This window comes from Piliocolobus tephrosceles, chromosome 11 (genome assembly GCF_002776525.5).
Source record: "Piliocolobus tephrosceles isolate RC106 chromosome 11, ASM277652v3, whole genome shotgun sequence".
Classification (NCBI taxonomy): domain Eukaryota; kingdom Metazoa; phylum Chordata; class Mammalia; order Primates; family Cercopithecidae; genus Piliocolobus; species Piliocolobus tephrosceles.
In genome coordinates, this window is record NC_045444.1 from 89,185,381 (window position 1) to 89,203,671 (window position 18,291).

General features: G+C 38.2%; 2 protein-coding genes across 2 annotated transcripts in view; one reads left to right on the top strand and one right to left on the bottom strand.

The window, feature by feature from the left end:
* FAM117B (family with sequence similarity 117 member B) overlaps nt 1–7,920 on the top strand; it is a 129,076-nt gene extending 121,156 nt beyond the window's left edge. Inside the window, exon 8 of the mRNA XM_023219129.3 lies at nt 3,661–7,920. Coding sequence (XP_023074897.1) covers nt 3,661–3,979 — 319 coding nt within the window. The 3' untranslated portion in view covers nt 3,980–7,920. The remainder of the gene's footprint in view (nt 1–3,660) is intronic.
* Nucleotides 7,921–15,310: 7,390 nt separating this feature from the next.
* Nucleotides 15,311–18,291, bottom strand: part of ICA1L (islet cell autoantigen 1 like) — a 95,450-nt gene continuing 92,469 nt past the window's right edge. Inside the window, exon 13 of the mRNA XM_026454594.2 lies at nt 15,311–16,000. Coding sequence (XP_026310379.1) covers nt 15,885–16,000 — 116 coding nt within the window. The 3' untranslated portion in view covers nt 15,311–15,884. The remainder of the gene's footprint in view (nt 16,001–18,291) is intronic.

The following is an 18,291-nucleotide window of genomic DNA, read 5'->3' on the forward strand; positions in this document are numbered from 1 at the left end:
TGTTGGGTTGGTGGCATGAGCCACTGCACCCAGTCATAGTACATGTTTTATGGCACATTGATCTGTTAGTAGAAGGTAAACCTATTCTTTTTTTTTTTAATGTAATGTTTATTATACATTTTACTGGTAGAAAGACTGTGTAACACAAATATACTATTAATATTTTAATTATGTTCCAAAGACAAATTAGCAGTAGTAACTAAGAGTGGATATCTAAGAAGTAATTTTAACCTTTTGTCAATAAAAGAAGTTACTCAAAGTCTTTTTAAAAAATTAGCCTCTTTTTGTCCTAGATATGTCAAAATTAGAGCAATAACCACTGTGCACACTACCATTAAAGCAAAGGTGGATTGCCGGTCCCGATATAATATTTTAGCTTTAGCCATTCTTTTAAGAATACTTTTCTCACTAAGTCTTACTTTTGCTTTAAAGTACTAACTCTGACCTGAACTGGGGGGTCGGGATGGGGTAAGGAGTGATCTCTGATTTCTAGAAATGTTATCTGTTTACCTGAAAGAAAATAGGTGGTTGGATTTGGGCCCAAAAAGGACAAAACCAGATTTTGTACTTCTGTCTCTATAATCTTTTTGGTAACAGCACATACCATAGCCATGTCATCTGCACTTAGTCCTTTTTAATGAAGTTGAATATACTCTTTCCTGATCCCAGCCAATGAAGTCCTTAGATTCTTACACATTATGGCTTCTTTGCAATATGGAGGCATTTTTTAGTTATATCTACTTTGAGACACAAGCCTTTTGGAATAACTGCTTAAGGAAAAGTAAAAATTTATAAATAGCATGAGATTTTATTTTCTTTCTGTGTATGGTTTGTAAGTTGAAGAATGCTTTGAAGTAACGTTAGTATTTGCAGCTTCTACTAGCATATGTGTAGGTCACATATCCTGTGGTGGGTCATGTTTTTCTTGGATAATGCACTCTTAGAAGCCACAAAGGTTAGGAAAGTGATTCTTCTTGGTGAACTGGGGTAATGACAGGAAGAAGGCACAAGGAGAGTTTTTTTGGTGCTTTATGTTATATTGGTGTTAATGTTCTGTTTCTTGATCTGATCAGTTAGACAAATTATTACTGTTTACATTATTTTGTGTGAGGTATATCGTAAGTCTGTTTTCATGAAATCTGCAAGGAAATTAAATGGTTTTTTAGATTCCTGTCATTAAAAAAAACAATTCCAGATCAAAAACTTTATCTAAATCAGGAAGCTTGTACTTCAGAAATGTAAAGTTTCATCCCAGAGACCTATTAGCAGCCACAAATCTTAAGTCTTTTTTTTTTTTTTTTGAGACAGAGTCTCTCTCTGTTGCACAGGCTGGAGTGCAGTGGCATGATCTCGGCTCCCTGCAAGCTCTGCCTCCTGGGTTCATGCCATTCTCCTGCCTCAGCCTCCTGAGTAGCTGGGACTACAGGCGCCTGCCACCACGCCCGGCTAATTTTTTATATTTTTAGTAGAGACGGGGCTTCACCGTGTTAGCCAGGATGGTCTCGATCTCCTGACCTCATTATCTTCCCGCCTTGACCTCCCAAGGTGCTGGGATTACAGGCGTGAGCCACCATGCCTGGCCATCTTAAGTCATTTTTAAGAAGATAATCTCAAACAAATAAGTTAATGAAAATTTTTAGGACTCATTTGGATGGAAGTGTTAAAATTAACTTGCCTTTTCATTTTCTACAAGAAATTCTTCATTTTCCAAGAATGAAAGTTAACTTTGGTAATTCTGTCTTCAAAGGAAAATTAAGGCATTATTTCCTTATGGAAACATAACCTCAACTTCCTCAAGTTCAGTGTATTGAAAATGATGCTCTCAGACAATAAAAATAGAAGGGTGTGTGTTCTTATCAGTAATATACCCAGATACACTTGTGGCACTAAAAGTACTCAACTGTTCAGCAAAGAATAGTGCCCAAGTTGAACATAACTTACATGATGTATTTTTCTTTGTTCTTAATTGTTATGTTTGCCAAAGCTTTCCATAGTGTTCACTGTTAATAAAATCTGCCCACCTAATCGTTGTCTACTTGGAACACACATCTTTTTGGTGTCCACTCCCCATTTGCTGTTTACTCATTCTTCAAAACCCAGCTTAGGGGGTTACTACCAAACCCTTCCTCTTCCTACAGGCCACAGGTTATCCACCCCCTTGTGCTACTTCTAAACTTTTTTATAAACCTTTGTTATCATGCCTGTTAGATTCTCTTGTGGAGGTCTTAACCTCTTCTGTGCTGTGGACAACTTTGGCAGTCTGTCTGGTAAAGCTTGTGGATCCCTTCTCTGAATAATGTTTTAAATGCATCATATACCCAAGATTATAAAGGAAGCTAGTTATGTTGAAACACAGCTCTGTCCCCATCACTCCTCACTCCACAAGAACTATAAATTTAGTCCATCTCCTCCTTGTGGATTGTTCCAACTTTGTATCCTCAGAATTTAGTGCACACTTGCATTTTTATTGAACTGCTTTAGATTTTTTTTGGTTTTTTCGTTTTTGTTTTTTTGAGACAGGGTCTTGCTCTGCTGCCCAGGCTGGAGTGCAGTGGCCCAATTATGGCTCACTACAACCTCCACCTCCCAGGGTCAAGCTATCCTCCCATCTCAGCCTCCCAAGTAGCTGGGGCTACAGGTGCATGCCGCCACACTAGACTATTGTTTTTAAAGGTTTTTATAAAGACGAGGTCTCACTATGTTGCCCAGGCTGGTCTGGAACTCCTGGGTTCAAGTAAGCCTCCCTGCTCAGACTCCCAAAGTTGTGGAATTACAGGTGTGAACCAACACGGCTGGCTGATTTAGATTTTTAATGTCATTGGAAGAGATGAGAATCAACCTAAGTCTTGATTTATTTAGGTTCTCCCACCTTAGTTTTTTGGCATTTCCGTGTTACTTTAACAATGTAGTTTTTTTATACTTTCAATTTTCATGAAATACCATTAATACCAATATCTTTTTCAACAATTTGGGTTTTCAGGAGGACCTAGGAAAAGGGAAGAATTTGGCTTTAATAAAAAACTTTCAAAGCAAAGGAGTTTTTATTTTGATTTAACATTTACATTATATTGCTCAGAAAACTATCATGGTTAATTCGAAGAATTGTTTCCATCAAAGAGATTTTTACAAGCACTTGAAGAGAAAAGCCATGCCTACCATAGTTTTAGTCATGCAGTGGTGGAACTTAGCAAAAGATGGACATTGTATATCTTTGATTTCCTTGCTGCCTCCTTCCAGTGTACTATAGACCTTGGGAAAAATCATGGCCGTGGAATATACCATACATAAAGGCATACATGTCTTTAAACATCTGGATTTTCTTTTGCTGTAGGAAATGTGTTATTCCCTTGACTGTCTTAGCTCTTCATTACATGCAGTGCTCATGGGGCTGAGCCGCCTGCATGGTAACGGGGCTGTCGAGGGAACTGAAAGCAGCATTGATGATGGGGGTTCTTGCATTCTAAGATACATATGTTGAATCCTGTGTCAGATAGCACTTTGGTCCTTGGTGTTTGAAGCTTGAGTTTTAAATTCCTTTTCTGTGCTGTAAGTTAACTGTTTTTTAAAAATAAAAGAGCTTGTTTCCAAGCTTTTTTTCTTTTTTTTTTTTTTTAAAAGTTCTGTGACTTAAAAGCATTGGGTTGTCTGTTCTGTGTCTAGGCCAAAACAGCTTCATGAAATCCCAGCCTTTTATTGTCCTGACAAAAACAAGGTGAATTTCATTCCTAAAAGTGGATCTGCTTTCTGCCTCGTCAGCATCCTCAAGCCACTCCTTCCCACCCCAGATCTTACACTCAAGGGCTCTGGCCACAGCCTGACAGTCACCACTGGCATGGCAACCACTCTGCTGCAGCCTATTGCTGTGGCCTCCCTGTCTACAAACACAGAGCAAGACCGAGTCTCTCGAGGAACAAGTACAGTCATGCCATCAGCTTCTCTACTCCCACCACCAGAACCAATTGAGGAAGCTGAAGGATAGGTCACAGTGCAAAGTGGCTGTTGTTCTGGGAAATTGGAAACCTCCTCAGATCACTGGACTCTGATGGCATCGTGCGCTTCTGGCCGGCTGTGATGTGCTCCAGCTCTCCAGTGACATGTGACGGTGAGGCTTCTGGAAGAAAGGATCCCCCATGATGGCTCTGCCTGACTTGCGAACGCCAACCCTCAGTGCTTAGCCTGCTTTTTATCAAAGCACTGATTGCAACAAGAAAGGTCTCATTCTTTACCTTTGGAGAGACAGTATCACGTTTTTGTTTTCGAATTAGACTTCTTTAAAACACACACACATACACACCCGATCCTTGCCAACATGATTCCTAAAGGGAGATGTGACTGATGCTGCAAGAACCATCTTTTCTATGAAAATGACTATTTTATAATATACCAATGTTACATTTTCTGAAACGTAGCAAACAGGATGTTCAAAAGTTTCTTTGGTGGCCTCTGTTTCTTGTTCCCTTTCTAGATGTGTGCTTTTCTCAGCTGTTTTCAGCTTTGGGACCAAAGGGATTGTTGACGTTTTCCCAGCAATCTTAATCTCATGACTGTGTTCTTCTCCCAAACAAGGATTGATAGGTAAATGCATTGAACAAGTATATATAAAAAGAGATAAAAAGCAATATTCGTACATTATGTGATTTATGTTTTTTGATGTCAAAAGTTTGTGCTTTGGGTGAAATATTTGTATAACTGCTGTTTCTTCACTACTCCTGTACACATTTCACTATGTGGTCAGAAAAATTGTAGTCCGAAGACAAGTGCTTTAATGTTTTCACCCATATTGGAACTTGATTTAAAAGTCAGTGAGCCGAAAGGAAACTATCCAGTGTTGATTGCTAGCTAAGAGTAAGGAGCCCCTTTGGTTTTCTGTGGTGTATATATATAATATCACACGCTCTCCTTCCTTCACCACAGCTGTCATTCTACCTTTAATCATCACTGTATCATAGCCCCAAAGAGATCCTGAAATGGCTGTGCATGGATTTCCTCCTTTGCCCTTGTGATGTTGTTGTCTTGTGGATTTGGTCGGGCTAGTAGTTTGCCAGGAGTGTAATCCGGTGGATAGTGATCCGAACTGTAGCCGCAGAATCCTGTGACTGACATTTTCTTTCTGGTGGTGGTTGGCCCTGAGATTTGTTGCCTACAGATTCTGCTAATTTACCCCCTAACAATCCACATAGTGGGGAAAATAGACAAGAAGAACTTGAGTATGAATGGTAAGCGCCTTTGAAAACTCCATACAGTTTTTGATTTGGGCTCATCCTAATATAAATCACTGCCAGTAACACATGGTATCAGTATTTGATTTCTGGATATATGGTAGTGAGATTAAGGAGCAGCTTTTTTTTTTTTTTTTGAGATGGAGTTTCACTTGTTGCCCAGGCTGGAGTGTAATGGCATGATCTCGGCTCACTGCAATCTCTGTCTCCCAGGTTCAACCAATTCTCCTGCCTTAGCCTCCCAAGTAGCTGGGATTACAGGCATGGGCCACCACACCCAGCTAATTTTATATTTTTAGTAGAGATGGGGTTTCACCATGTTGGTCAGGCTGGTCTCGAACTCCCAGCCTCAGGTGATCTGCTCGTCTCAAAGTGCTGGGATTACAGGTGTGAGCCACCATGACCGGCCAGGAGTAGCTCTTTTTAAAAGTGAGTTTCAGCAAACAGTATTGAATAAAAGCATCCGTTTCATATCTTCATATACTACTTTATAATGCAATAATTTACTGTTCCTATACATATTATAGGCAGAAAAATGTTTTTAAATCCTTATAAAAAGGATACAGTTTAGAAGGTTAATATGTCAGCTTACCCAGACATACTCTATCAAGGAAAACCTAGTGGTAGCAATAAATCTTCAGAAAGGACTTCTTATACTCATGTACCTTTAAAACATCTAAGTAATTTAAAATAAGCCCTGTTGAGTTTAAAATCGAGATGTATTGGGGTAAATCAGATAAATTCAAACATTTGAATAAATCTGTCAGGTTTTAGATGGTAGGATTGATGAACTTTGGTAGCTTCTCAATCCAAAACTAATTTATTTGGAACTAGTATGTTATGGCTTCTCAGTCATTAAAAGCTCAGTTATTAGGGGTCTACACTTTCTCACTGAGAGCCTTGATATTTTGCCTTCTTTGTTATGCATTATAACTTGACTGTATCACCACTGAGTGTCTGCTGTATCAGAAGTTCAGAAGAAAAGGTACAACTGAATCAGAATGGGGGTAGAGGAAGTAAAAAAAAATTTATTTAAAAAGAACCCTTGGTTTTTTGATGACTTGAATTCTGTTAAATCTGTGTTCCTGGCCTTGCACTTCCGTTCCTCTTCCATCTCCATCCTTTCTAGTCACAATGGCATTTTAGAACTAGAATGCCACTCTGTAGAGGTTTTCCCTTTTGCTCTGTTGTGCATATTTGTCTAATTCATATCTTTCTGTGGAGTTTCATATATCCTTAATCTAAAGTAACTTAAAATTGGAATGGAAGAACAAGTTTCACAATGATTTACAGTCTTATAAATAGAACTGCTAGTCTAATGTTTGGTTGTAAGGAGAATGTGAATTTGCAGGTAAATGAATTGTGTGGCAACCAGACAGATCCCTGGGGTTTGGGAGAAATAGAGCTTGAGATTTGAAAAAAAGGTACAAGGTACAAAACAACTCTAACTGCCAGTGCCAAAGGGCTAATTTTTAAGCATGTAAGCTTTATCACAGTCTTGAAAAAACATTAACCATAGGTTTATTCAGCTGTTTTATTTAACCCTTAGTTCCCTGGTGGTTAATTTTTTTTTTTAAATGGGTCTTCAGCTTTCCAGTGAAATGTGACACTCTCAATAGAATGCATAATGTTGGTTTCTAAAATTACACTCCATAATTATTGTTATTCTGTAGAAAACTGTACAGAAGGTAAATAGAATAGCTTCAATGGGAATATAATTTAAAATTTTTTAATTTTATAAAAATTTACTTCCATTGCATTAAAAGAAATGAGTAGCATGTGTCTTTCAGAGAAAGGAGCTATTTGGTTATTCACTTTGTCAATCTTAGGTTTTTTTAAATCTTTAAACAATTTCTTCTTTGTGATGATAAAAATTATATAAATTTACTGTTTCTGATCATGACTGAGTCTATTACTTGTCATGGCTTTTGTAAGCAACTGTGTTTTAAAAATACCGGTTTTGTCTCTTTGGTTACACGTGGTGAGCATGGATGTCAAGATTATTTTTCAACTAGATTATTCAATTTGTTTTATATTTCTTATACTTCATACTTATGACCACAGTCCAAATCAGTCTTTTAGAAGGTGCTCTTGCTAACTGTGGAATATTTCACAACATGAAAGTCCTTTTTCTCCACTTTCAGTGGTTGGCTTTCACTGAAAGAAAGTGTAAAAAAAGGCAGAATTTATAGCTTTCACTATGTCCAAGACTAGGACTGGGTTATAAAGATTTTCTTTTGTGAAGGAAAATAAAAGAAAATTTGCCATTACTGCATTTACTTTACTATTGTAAACTTAAGATTAATTCCTTAGTGCTTGGAATTTTGATGTCTCAAAACCAGATGAGTGGAAGTGCTGAATTTGCAAAATAAAGCTAAGAATGCTTAACTCCGCACTTTAAGTTTTACTCTGACCAAATTGATCAGCAGAGCAGCCCTGAACAGCATTTTGTTTATACAGTCTTGTTGAAGAATAGAATTTTTTTAACTGTCCATTTTTTGTCTCTGTGGGAGCTGTGTAACTCTTTTTAAAACACAATTTAAAACATTTTGTTATTCTAACAATTCTCTCAAAAAACAGCATTTCCAGTGGTAATCGGTATTGTTATGCTGTACTTATGTATTCCCTGTACCTGAACACTTGTTGCTGCCTCACAAGAAAATAGAACTTTTATGTTAAAAATAAAGTCTGTTCTTCTTGAGTTTTTTTCTGTGAATTTTTATGAATATTGTCCAAATTCAATTACATTTCTTTTTGGACTGGTTATTTAGCTTTTAAGTGGTACATTGTTTTTCTCAAACTAATAGAAAAATGTGTTTGTGTTCAGCAGCAGGTTCCTTGCTACCCCTTACTTGCCCTAGAACTGAAGGTGCCTGCTCTTTGGGGTAAGTGCTAGGCACACATTGACATCTAAGCAGCACAGAGAGATACCCATGTGTGAGGAATTCACTGCTTCACAGTTTTGTTAGAGGTAACTTAGCTGGGGCAGTTACCTAAATTCATTATAAAGTACATAAAGAGGAGTTTTTTTGTTTTGTTAATTCTTGGTAATTCAGCCATGTTCTTTCTTTGTGACAGTGTCTTATATATGCAAGACAGTCGTTCAGTTTTAGGGGACAGTTGTTGAGTTTTGGGGGTTTTGTCTGTATCCACACAACAGAGCTGGTCAGAAGGCTACACTGTAATAACTTAGAAAGTAGGGACACATTTTAAGTGACATAAGTCACAGTAATTTTGCCACCACGCCTGGCTAATTTTTATATAAATTTATTTTATTTATTTATTTTCGTAGAGACAAGGTCTTGCCACATTGCCTAGGCGGGTCTCAAACTCCTGGCCTCAAGTGATCCTCCCATCTCTGCCTCTCAAAGTGCTGGGCTCAAGGGATCCTGCTGCCTCAGCCTCCCAGGTGGTTGGGACCACAGGTATGTGCCACCATGCCTGGCTAATTTTTATATAAAATTATTTAATTTTTTTTTTCATAGAGACAAGGTCTTGCCACATTGCTTAGGCTGGTCTCGAACTCCTGGCCTCAAGTGATCCACCTCTGCCTCCCAAAGTGCTGGGATTATAGGTGTGAGCCATTGTACCTAACCTGTTAAAATTTTTGCAATATTATTTCTGCGCAAAAAAGTTAACCAGAGTTTGAGGATAGCTAATATATTTACACAGTAATTTAACATAGTATCAAATGCAAAGAGAATTCTAAAATTGGCACATAAAGTTTTCTCCCTTTCTTTCTCAGTGTTCCCCCACCCCCACCTTTAAAGAGGTTGAGGAGAGCAAATATGTGAAGTACAGTCCTTGTAGTCTCTTCTTCGTAGCACTTTCCCTGCTAATGTGTAACAGATACTGGTTTTTTTCCTTTGCTAAGATTAGGTGTGCTTTTAAAATATATTTTAGTATGATAATGCCAATAGCCTTTGTAGCTCTTTGATTCAGTGTTTTCCCAACTGTTTGGGTCTTGAAATGAACTAAATGGGTTCAACCAACTTTTAAAAAAACGAAACAGAACAGAAAACATAAGTATATTCATAATAAGGAGAATATTTTTCACACGTAAAACTTTTGTTAGAGGTATATACATATGTCCTTGCTTGTCGTATAAAAAGTATTTCTTACTGAAGGTTGTATTAAAACAATCTGAAGAATATTGCTGTATCTACAGCTTTTAGCTTTGTCTGGTATCTTAATGCAGAAATGAGACTGGAGTCTTCAAGACATTGTTTCTACTTCCCTTTAATACGTAGCTCCAAAATTTCTAGGTTTTATAAAAACAAACCAAAAACCAGAGTAATTCTTTCATCATTTTGCATCATCCTCAAACTGAGAATTTATCTCCATATATTCTAACTTTGATTTTATGCAGTAGTGTGGATTAGTCCTGCTGAATCATTGTTTTATAGAAGACTATCTTGGAGGCTGTGATAGTTAAAAACCAGGAGTATAACCATTTGTCTCAATTCTGTATCTTAAGTAACTATTTTTTAGATCGTTGGGATAATTGAGAGGAGAAACAGAGAAAGTCCTAGATTTAGGGCCACAATTTGGGTGCTAGTTCTGGCTCTGATGCTTAATGTTCATGGGATCTTGGGCCAAGAAGTCACCTTTGTGAACCTGTTTTATTTGTGTGATTAAGGAAATGCTGACAATAGTGCTATCACTTAGAAAATATGAAGACATGAAACTGTAAGCGAACATTTATCTGCCTTCATATTTTGTCAGGTAAGTTTATTCATTCCATGGGGGAGCCAGTGGTTTTTGGTCATGGAAAGTGTTCTCATAAAATTCATTTTAGCTTGTAAAGTTTAAAATCATCAAAGATAAACTGAAATTGTAATAAAAATTGATAATGCCTATTGATAGCTTACCAAATATCAGACACTTTACATACTACTTTTACCCTAATCTTTATAATAACCCTTTGAAGCTAGGTACTGCTATTTTTACTATCATACAGATAACAAAATTGGAATTAGGTTAACTTTTCCATGGTCACACATCTGGGAAATTTCAGAGACTGGCTTTGAACCAAGTCTGACTCTGGAATTCAGAGTTAATCACAAAGTCTTACTGCTATTTTGCTTGCGCCAGTGACACTGATAAAATAAAGATGTTGGAGTCACTGCAGATTATGTGACATTGGGCCACACTGCCTTGTTCTTTGTGATCCTCTTCATTGCTACAGCTGCTGGCAGCGTAGTTCAGAGGGCCAAAAGAAAGGAGCTGGTTAGTTACCAGCTCCTGATCAAGCACATTGGTGACAGACATTCTCAAACTCTTTGGTTTTTAATGTTGCTATAGCTGCAAAAAATAAAAAGAAATACTCTTTAATTTGGGGAGCATATCTTTTAGAGAGGCAAAAACTGTTACAGTCACATTTCTGGTGGATTTTTTAATTCACCTGGCTTTTTTGAGGGAAAGACTTACATAGTTGGGTTTTTTTGTTTTTGTTTTTTTTTTGTTGTGAGACAGAGTTTCGCTCTGTTGCCCAGGCTGGAGTGCAGTAGGCAATCTCAGCTTACTGCAAGCTCCACCTCCTGGGTTCAAGCAATTCTCCTGCCTCAGCCTCCCCAGTAGCTGAGATTACAGGTACCTGCCACCACGCCTGGCTAATTTTTGTATTTTGTATTTTTAGTAGAGACGGGGTAGCACCATGCTGGCCTCGAACTCTCAACCTCAGGTGATCTGCCTGCCTCAGCCTCCCAAAGTGCTGGGATTACAGGCGTGAGCCACCGCGCCTGGCCTGTAATTGGTTTTTAAATCTCTGTGACTTGGTATGCCCATTTAAGAGAGAGGGGACAGTAAAATCATCTGGATCACAATTCAAATGTGTGCTTGAAGGCACTACAAAAAAAATAACCAAAAATATGTTAGTAGTGGTTATTCCTAGATGGTAGTGCTGTGGCTGATTTTTTTCTTCTAGAAGATATTACTTTAAAATGGGAAAAAAGAAACAGCTTTTTCCTTCATGTTTTTTTAGGTTATGGTCAGTGAGATTTAGCCACAAGAGATATCACAGGAGAGACACAGAAAAAAATGTTGTAATATACTCACAGGTCCTAGAAAGACAGTCACTGCATGCTGAGAGGGGGTCACATGGGAGGGGGCTCAGCCAAGCAGGTGAGGAGCGGAGAGGCCTAAGACATGGGCAGGAGCCTTTGGGTCAGGGAGAAGCACACGAGAAAAAGTGAGAACTTCACTGGTGCGTTTAAATGTTACTAGGTCATGGGCAAGGTAGCAAGGGAAACTTGGGGTGGGGGCCACCCATATCACACTGGGCCAGGTGCCCACAGCCTGTTTGTGGAGATGCTGAGGCAGCAAGAAAACCGGAAGTTTAAAACCTGCACCACAAATGTAAAAACATACACTGTAAAATCTCACCCACGACACCAGTCAGAACTTCATCTCCTTTTTGTATTTACTCTTTGGCCAGTGAGTGGTTGATTTACACCACTGAGTGAGGAACCATGTCTTGACTTTAAATGCCAAGGACAGTTTGTTTTGAACTCTTTAGTAGTCTTTTAAATGGTACAGAAAAAGATGGAAAATAGTTTATGTTGGTCTTCTGGATGTGACCCATCCTGACCAACCATTTTTCTTCTCATCTTGTCCCATAGTTTTCTTTGCCATGTTTAAACACTTTACTGTTGCATGAAATGCATTACTTTCAGTTCTACTGAATTCATATTTAAAAGTTCGTTTTTCCTTCCTAATTTATATATTCCAAAATTCTGGGACTGCTTCATTGCTCAAGGTAGAGAAATGCAGGGCCCTGCCAATGCTATGGAAGACAAAAATAACTGAATTAATTCTCTTCTTTTTATTCCTGCCTTCAGTAAGTCAGGTTACATACTATGGCTTATATTTAATTGTGTGTGTCTAGGCTCAGATTTTTGATTTGATAGTTTTTGTTGCTGAAAGTATTTACACAAATAACGTACATTATATTATTTCCTATATCTTACATAGTCCCTTTCTATATGATATAAATCAGAAGGAATTCATCTCAGAAGGATTTTCTTTTCTTTTCTTTTCTTTTTTGAGATGGGGTCTCACTCTGTAACCCAGGCTGGACTGCATGGCCTGATCTCGGCTCACTGCAACCTCCGCCTCCCGGGTTCAAGCGATTCTCCTGCCTCAGCCTCCCAGGTAGCTGGGATTACAGGCATCTGCCACCACGCCTGGCTAATTTTTATATTTTTAATAGAGACAGGGTTTCACCATGTTGACCAGGGTGGTCTCAAACTTCTGACTTCAAGTGATCTGCCTGTCTTGGCCTCCCAAAGTGCTGGGATTACATAGGTGTGAGCCACCGCGCCCGGCCTCACAAGGATATTAATTGCCCTGGTTTTATTTTCATTCTCCCATGTCCATAGCAACTCAATGTACTTTCCTAATACTATGATCTTGAGGTAAAACCCAAGTTTTTGAATAGGAAAACAATAATTGTATTAAACACTTCAGGAAACAAACTTTTATTTTATGCCATCTTGCAATCTTTATTAAAAGAGGCTCAGAAAAATAGATGGAGCACGTTTAAACTTCCTTCATTCTAATGCTGTAAGACCTCTGCATTTCTAGATGGTCTATACAGATATGTGAAATATTTATAGTTGAAATACAAAACACTTTTTCAGTGTGCAAATACTGAAACCTGTTCGTTGAAATACAGTTTGTTTCTAATCCTATCAAGGTTCTACAATTAATGAAGGATTTCAAAAACATACAAAATTACACCAATCTGATCTTATTATGGCCTGATATTCCTGCCTCTCCTAAAAAATGGTTGTAGACACACTAGGCAAAGTTTAGCTCATCTTTAGACTTAAACATATCCAGTATAAAATAAAGTATAGATATTTCTCCCCATTTAACATAACAAAATACCTATTTTGAGGGTTGTTCTCACCCTACCATTGGTTAAGGATAATTAATTTACTTCTTATTGAATGGATTATCTAGATCGAGACAAAAAGCAACCAGTCATTCTCTGTTCTGTGCTTTTCCTGTCCTTTCCCTCCTTTCTTCAGTGTGGTAGTTTTTTATATTAGCAATATTGGTTTAATAGAGCAAAATTTCTTTTTGACCACAAAAACTGCTGAGCTTCAAATAACGAATCTTGAGAAAATACAAATGTGGTTGCCTTCATCGTAATAAAGTTATTGATATGCTCTTCAAAAATAGTGGTTGGACTTGTTGGAAGTTAGAACTGGACTTGCTAAGGAAGTTAATGTTGCTCTGGGTTAAAAGGGAAACATATACTCTGTTGAAAGAAGAAATGTTATAGAAACTGGTAACTGAATAATAACAGTCCCTGGTATGACTCCATTTCGGGAGAACCTTTGCTTTTGGAAAATTTAGGGTGTTCCTACTATGGGCTTTGGGCTTCTGCTTTGTCTGCTCGTTAAAGTATCTGTATCAGATAACAGGGACGTCCCTGCACACACGTGAGAGAGATAAATATCTCAGAACTAATGCATTAGCAAGGTGACTACTACAAAGAAAAATGGTACAAACTCTCAAGACATAAAGTTAGCTTTTTTTTTTTTTTTTTTTTTTTGAAATGGAGTCTCGCTCTGTCACCCAGGCTGGAGTGCAGTGGTGCAATCTCGGCTCACTGCAACCTCCGTCTCCTGGGTTCAAGCAATTCTTCTGCCTCAGCCTCCCGAGTAGCTGGGATTACAGGCATGCACCACCACACCTGGCTAATTTTTGTATTTTTAGTAGAGACAGGGTTTCACCATGTTGGCTAGGCGTGACCTCAAATGTTCCACCCGCCTTGGCCTCCCAAAGTGCTGGGATTACAGGCGTGAGTCACCATGCCCGGACAAAGATTTAGCATTTTTTGAGGCACTCAAAAGTTGACAGCACCAGAGTCACCATGGGTACAGAATTCAGATTGGGATTCATAATCATGATCTTGGTGATTGGAACTTGGCAGAACAATGACAGTATTGCATTCTGGGAAATTTCACTGAGTATAAAGGAAGACTTAAAAAATGCTTCTGAAGAGGTAAGTAATGGCTCATTAAAATGTAAAGAAATAGGAGTAATATTGTGAAAAGATTTTATGGAAAGACTTCATACCTTTTTTCTGAGTCAGTGTTTCTGATAAGGTCTTTCCAGCCTATACTGTACTTGGCCATTGTAGTAGTTTTCCGGAGAGCTTGTGGGCAGTTACTATTATAGATGGCTATGGACGTGGACTGCATTTTACCTACTCTGGTCCAGTGTTTTCTATGTACCATGACAAACATTACAAGCAATCTTCTTCTAAATAAGCCTGTTTAGAATAGAACTAAGAGCACATGAAAACTACTGTGAATAACTTATTCAAAATGTCTTCTTATGGAAATGCAATGGAGTGGATGTAAAACACTTGGGAAATTGCTTCAAAATTAAAGGGTGGGCAAGAAAAAAGGACAGGAAATTGAGTGAGTGATGTGTGTGTACAGTAGCTATGTTTTTATCAGCTTACATTAACTTCCATTAAATAGCCTTCCTCTCTAATACTTAGGTTCTAAACCCTGTAGGGGTAACAGATTTTGCTTAGTAATCAAATAGAGCCTCAGATGATGTCACCCACAAAAAGAGGGAAGTAGAAAAATGAGACACTCCCTTATTGATCACACAGAGCTTTCTGTATGTCTGCCAGAAAGTATTCTGGGTTAAATTATGTCACAAAATATGGGGTAAGTATGCAAATATATGTAAGGATAAGGTGTTCATAAGTGTCTCCTCATTCAGATAGAAATTTCCAGGTATATCAGGAATACTATTGCCAGTTGCTTGGGAATATTCTCCCCCTCATTTTATTTTCAGGAATAATATAAATACTGCATAATACTATATCGCAAGTGTATGAAAAAGTGGGTCTGAAGACACTTGCACAAGCCTTAAGTATTACTGTGCATTCTGAGGTTTAGGAGATGGGAAGATTTTCTGTTTCTACAGAGAATGGGCTTAGCAAATTAATTATCCTGCTATTTCCCCTTCAAGATTTAATAATGAAATTAGGGAGTGTCCATTATTTTGTATGAATGAAAAAACATTACATTTTAGCCTCCAAATGAAGAAAAGCAAGTATCAAGTTTCTCTGTGATTTCATTAACGCAAACTAAGTTCTCAAATCTTATTCTATCTCTCTAACCCAAAACAAAGCTGGTCTGGTTCTAATGCTGTTTTCAAAAACAGAAAATCCTCCTTGTTACTATTTTATTTAAAAATTGACCCCAAACCACAACCCAATTTACATGCTATCTTTTTTTATCCACATATAAAATTCTCACAGCCAGCAAGGCAACTTAAAAGGGTTTCCAAAGAAATAAGCTCAACTGCATATTGACAGAATTACTCCTAGCCGTTATTTTGACATAAGTTTCAGTATCTAAATATTGCAGACTCCATAGTTTTCTAATATTTTCCACATAGAAGTTTCTAATATTTTCCACATAGTACCAACAGCTGCAAATCCAAGATATGAAAGATGTACTTAACCTATTCAAATGTGGTCTTTACCATCTGTCTAAAGTTGGCTGACAGGTGTTATATTCACAAACACCATGCTTTTGTGTGTGGGTTACAATATAAACTCCTTTCCACAAAGGAAATGCGTTGCAAAATTGATGTCTCAAGGCCACTGAAGTGACATTATAACTTCAGTCAAGCATTAAGGAGTTCATCATCTGAGTGTCCAATAGCATCTGGGTTTGAAAGTGGATCCAAGTCTGCAAATAGATTGAACCAGGCTGACATGTCTTGATTACCATTGTTGGGGGCTATTAAAAAAGAAAAAAACACATTAAAGAGTTTCAGTTTTGAAATCGTTTTTGTACCACATTTATGATTGAAGTAGGTGCTTCTTTTGAATTAAAAAATTTAAGAAAACTGACAGTGATCTATCAACTATAATCCCCTTAAGAAGTATTATTATTATTATTAATATTGGTAGAGACTAGGGTTTCCCTATGTTGCCCAGGCTGGTCTGGAACTCCCGGGCTCAAGTGATTCTCCCACTTCAGCCTCCGAGAACACTGGTTTTATAGGCATGAACCACTGCTCCTGGTTTAGGATAATTTTGAAAGGCAAACAGAGATAACATCTGCTTTGATGAGGTGCCTATATTTAAATGATTGTATGCTGCTCTGAGAAAGGAATTGAGTTAAAAGTGAAAAAGCAAGCAATACTGTGGTCTTCATAGAACATTTAAGATCACTTATAGAAGACTCTCAGATAAGGTTTAAAAGTAAACTTGTTCATACCAAGTAAGAAATGACATTTGTAAACACTGCTTCAAGTTGATTTATGTTTATTATAAAAGTAGTATTACAAAAATAGATATAAGGAAAAAAATTTCTTCTACCTACCACATTAGCACACCCAACATTGTCCTTTTGGTTTATAGTTGTTATGTCTTTTCCATGTGCACTTTAAAATTTTTTGATGTATGCATTTTACAGTATGCATTGTATTGCAGGTACAATGTCTTGTTCATCAGATCCCTCACATCTCCTTATGGAGACTGGAAAATTTTATTTCTCAAGATTCTACAAGTTGCACCGTGGCAGATATTCAAGTGTACATTTGGGCTGAGGGTTGGGACTAATAAAGAATGCACAGTGGCACAGACAGTGGGTCATCTCAGAAGTCTAGGCCCTTGAAAGCCAAGGAGTTGAGAGGGCAGGGTTGAGACCCAGGGGACAGTCTTAAGAGCTGGATGTGAAACCAGAGTCACAGTGTGGAGGGTGGAAGGCAGTCCCAAGGCAGTCCTCTTTCACATCACAGTAACACTCAGCACAGGACCAGAGGGCTGGGGTTTGGGGTGTGGGGATCCAGAGCCCCAAGGATCAGGGCAGAGTGAAAGCCTTCACTCAGTGTGTCCAGTTCTGTTTCTGAGTACCCTGAAGTCGTCAAAATCTGGCTTTGAGTCCTGGGTGTAACACCTACTAATGAGTAATACTGGGCAAGTCATTTTACCTCAGGGGCTCTTGTCTCCTCATCTGTAAAGTAGTAACCATATGATTCATCATTATATCAGGATACTTGAGAGTAAATAGGGGCACTATTAGTCATTATGCCAGAAGAATAGATGTCACTAAGATAATACCTGACCTCCTTCATGCAGCTGTTGAGGAGTCCTGAAAAGTAGTATGTAAATATTGTACAGCATTATGCAAATGTAAGACAGTTTTATATTCATCAGTCACAATGGGAAATAAAGGTCTGTCAGTTACATCTTTTATAGAGGCTTTCCTTGTGTACACTATTACTGCTTCCAGAGATTCTTACAGGATAGCAAGCAGAAAATGAATTCTATACAGAGAGAAAAAGCCCAAATTAAATGTAATTAATTTTCATAAAGTAAATATGCTCATAAACAATATCAGCATCAAGAAGTAGAATGTGACTGGGTATGGTGGCTCACGCCTGTAATTCAAGCACTTTGGGAGGCCGAGGTGTGCAGATCACCTGAGGTCAGGAGTTTGAGACCAGCCTGGCCAACATGGTGAAACCCCGTCTCTACATTAAAAAAAAAAAAAAAAATTAGCTGGGTGTGGTGGCGCACATCTGTGATCCCAGCTACTCAGGAGACTGAGGCACGAGAATTGCTTGAACCCGGGAGGCAGAGGTTGCAGTGAGCCAAGATAGCAGCACTGTACTCCAGCCTGGGCAACAGAGTGTGACCCTGTCTCAAAAACAAAAACAAAAAAAAAATGACTACTCCTCTGAAGCTCCCCTCGTGCATGATACCCTGACACCCTTTCAGTCACTATTCACACCCCCCCCCCAACCCCAGGGAATGCCAGCGCAAATCCCATTCTGGTGTATTATTAACAGTATCACAGTAACGCTATTAGTATATATTTTAGTCAATGGATGGATACGTTTCTGTTGGGTATGTACTTAGGAGTGGAATTGCTTCGTCACAGGGCATATGTAAAGTTTTAGTAGGAACCGCCAGTTTTCCAAGTAGTAGTACCAATTTACACTCCTACACACAGGTTTTGAGATTCTAGTTATTTAACATCCTTGTCAATTAGGGATTTTCTTTTCTGTTTCATTTTAGCCA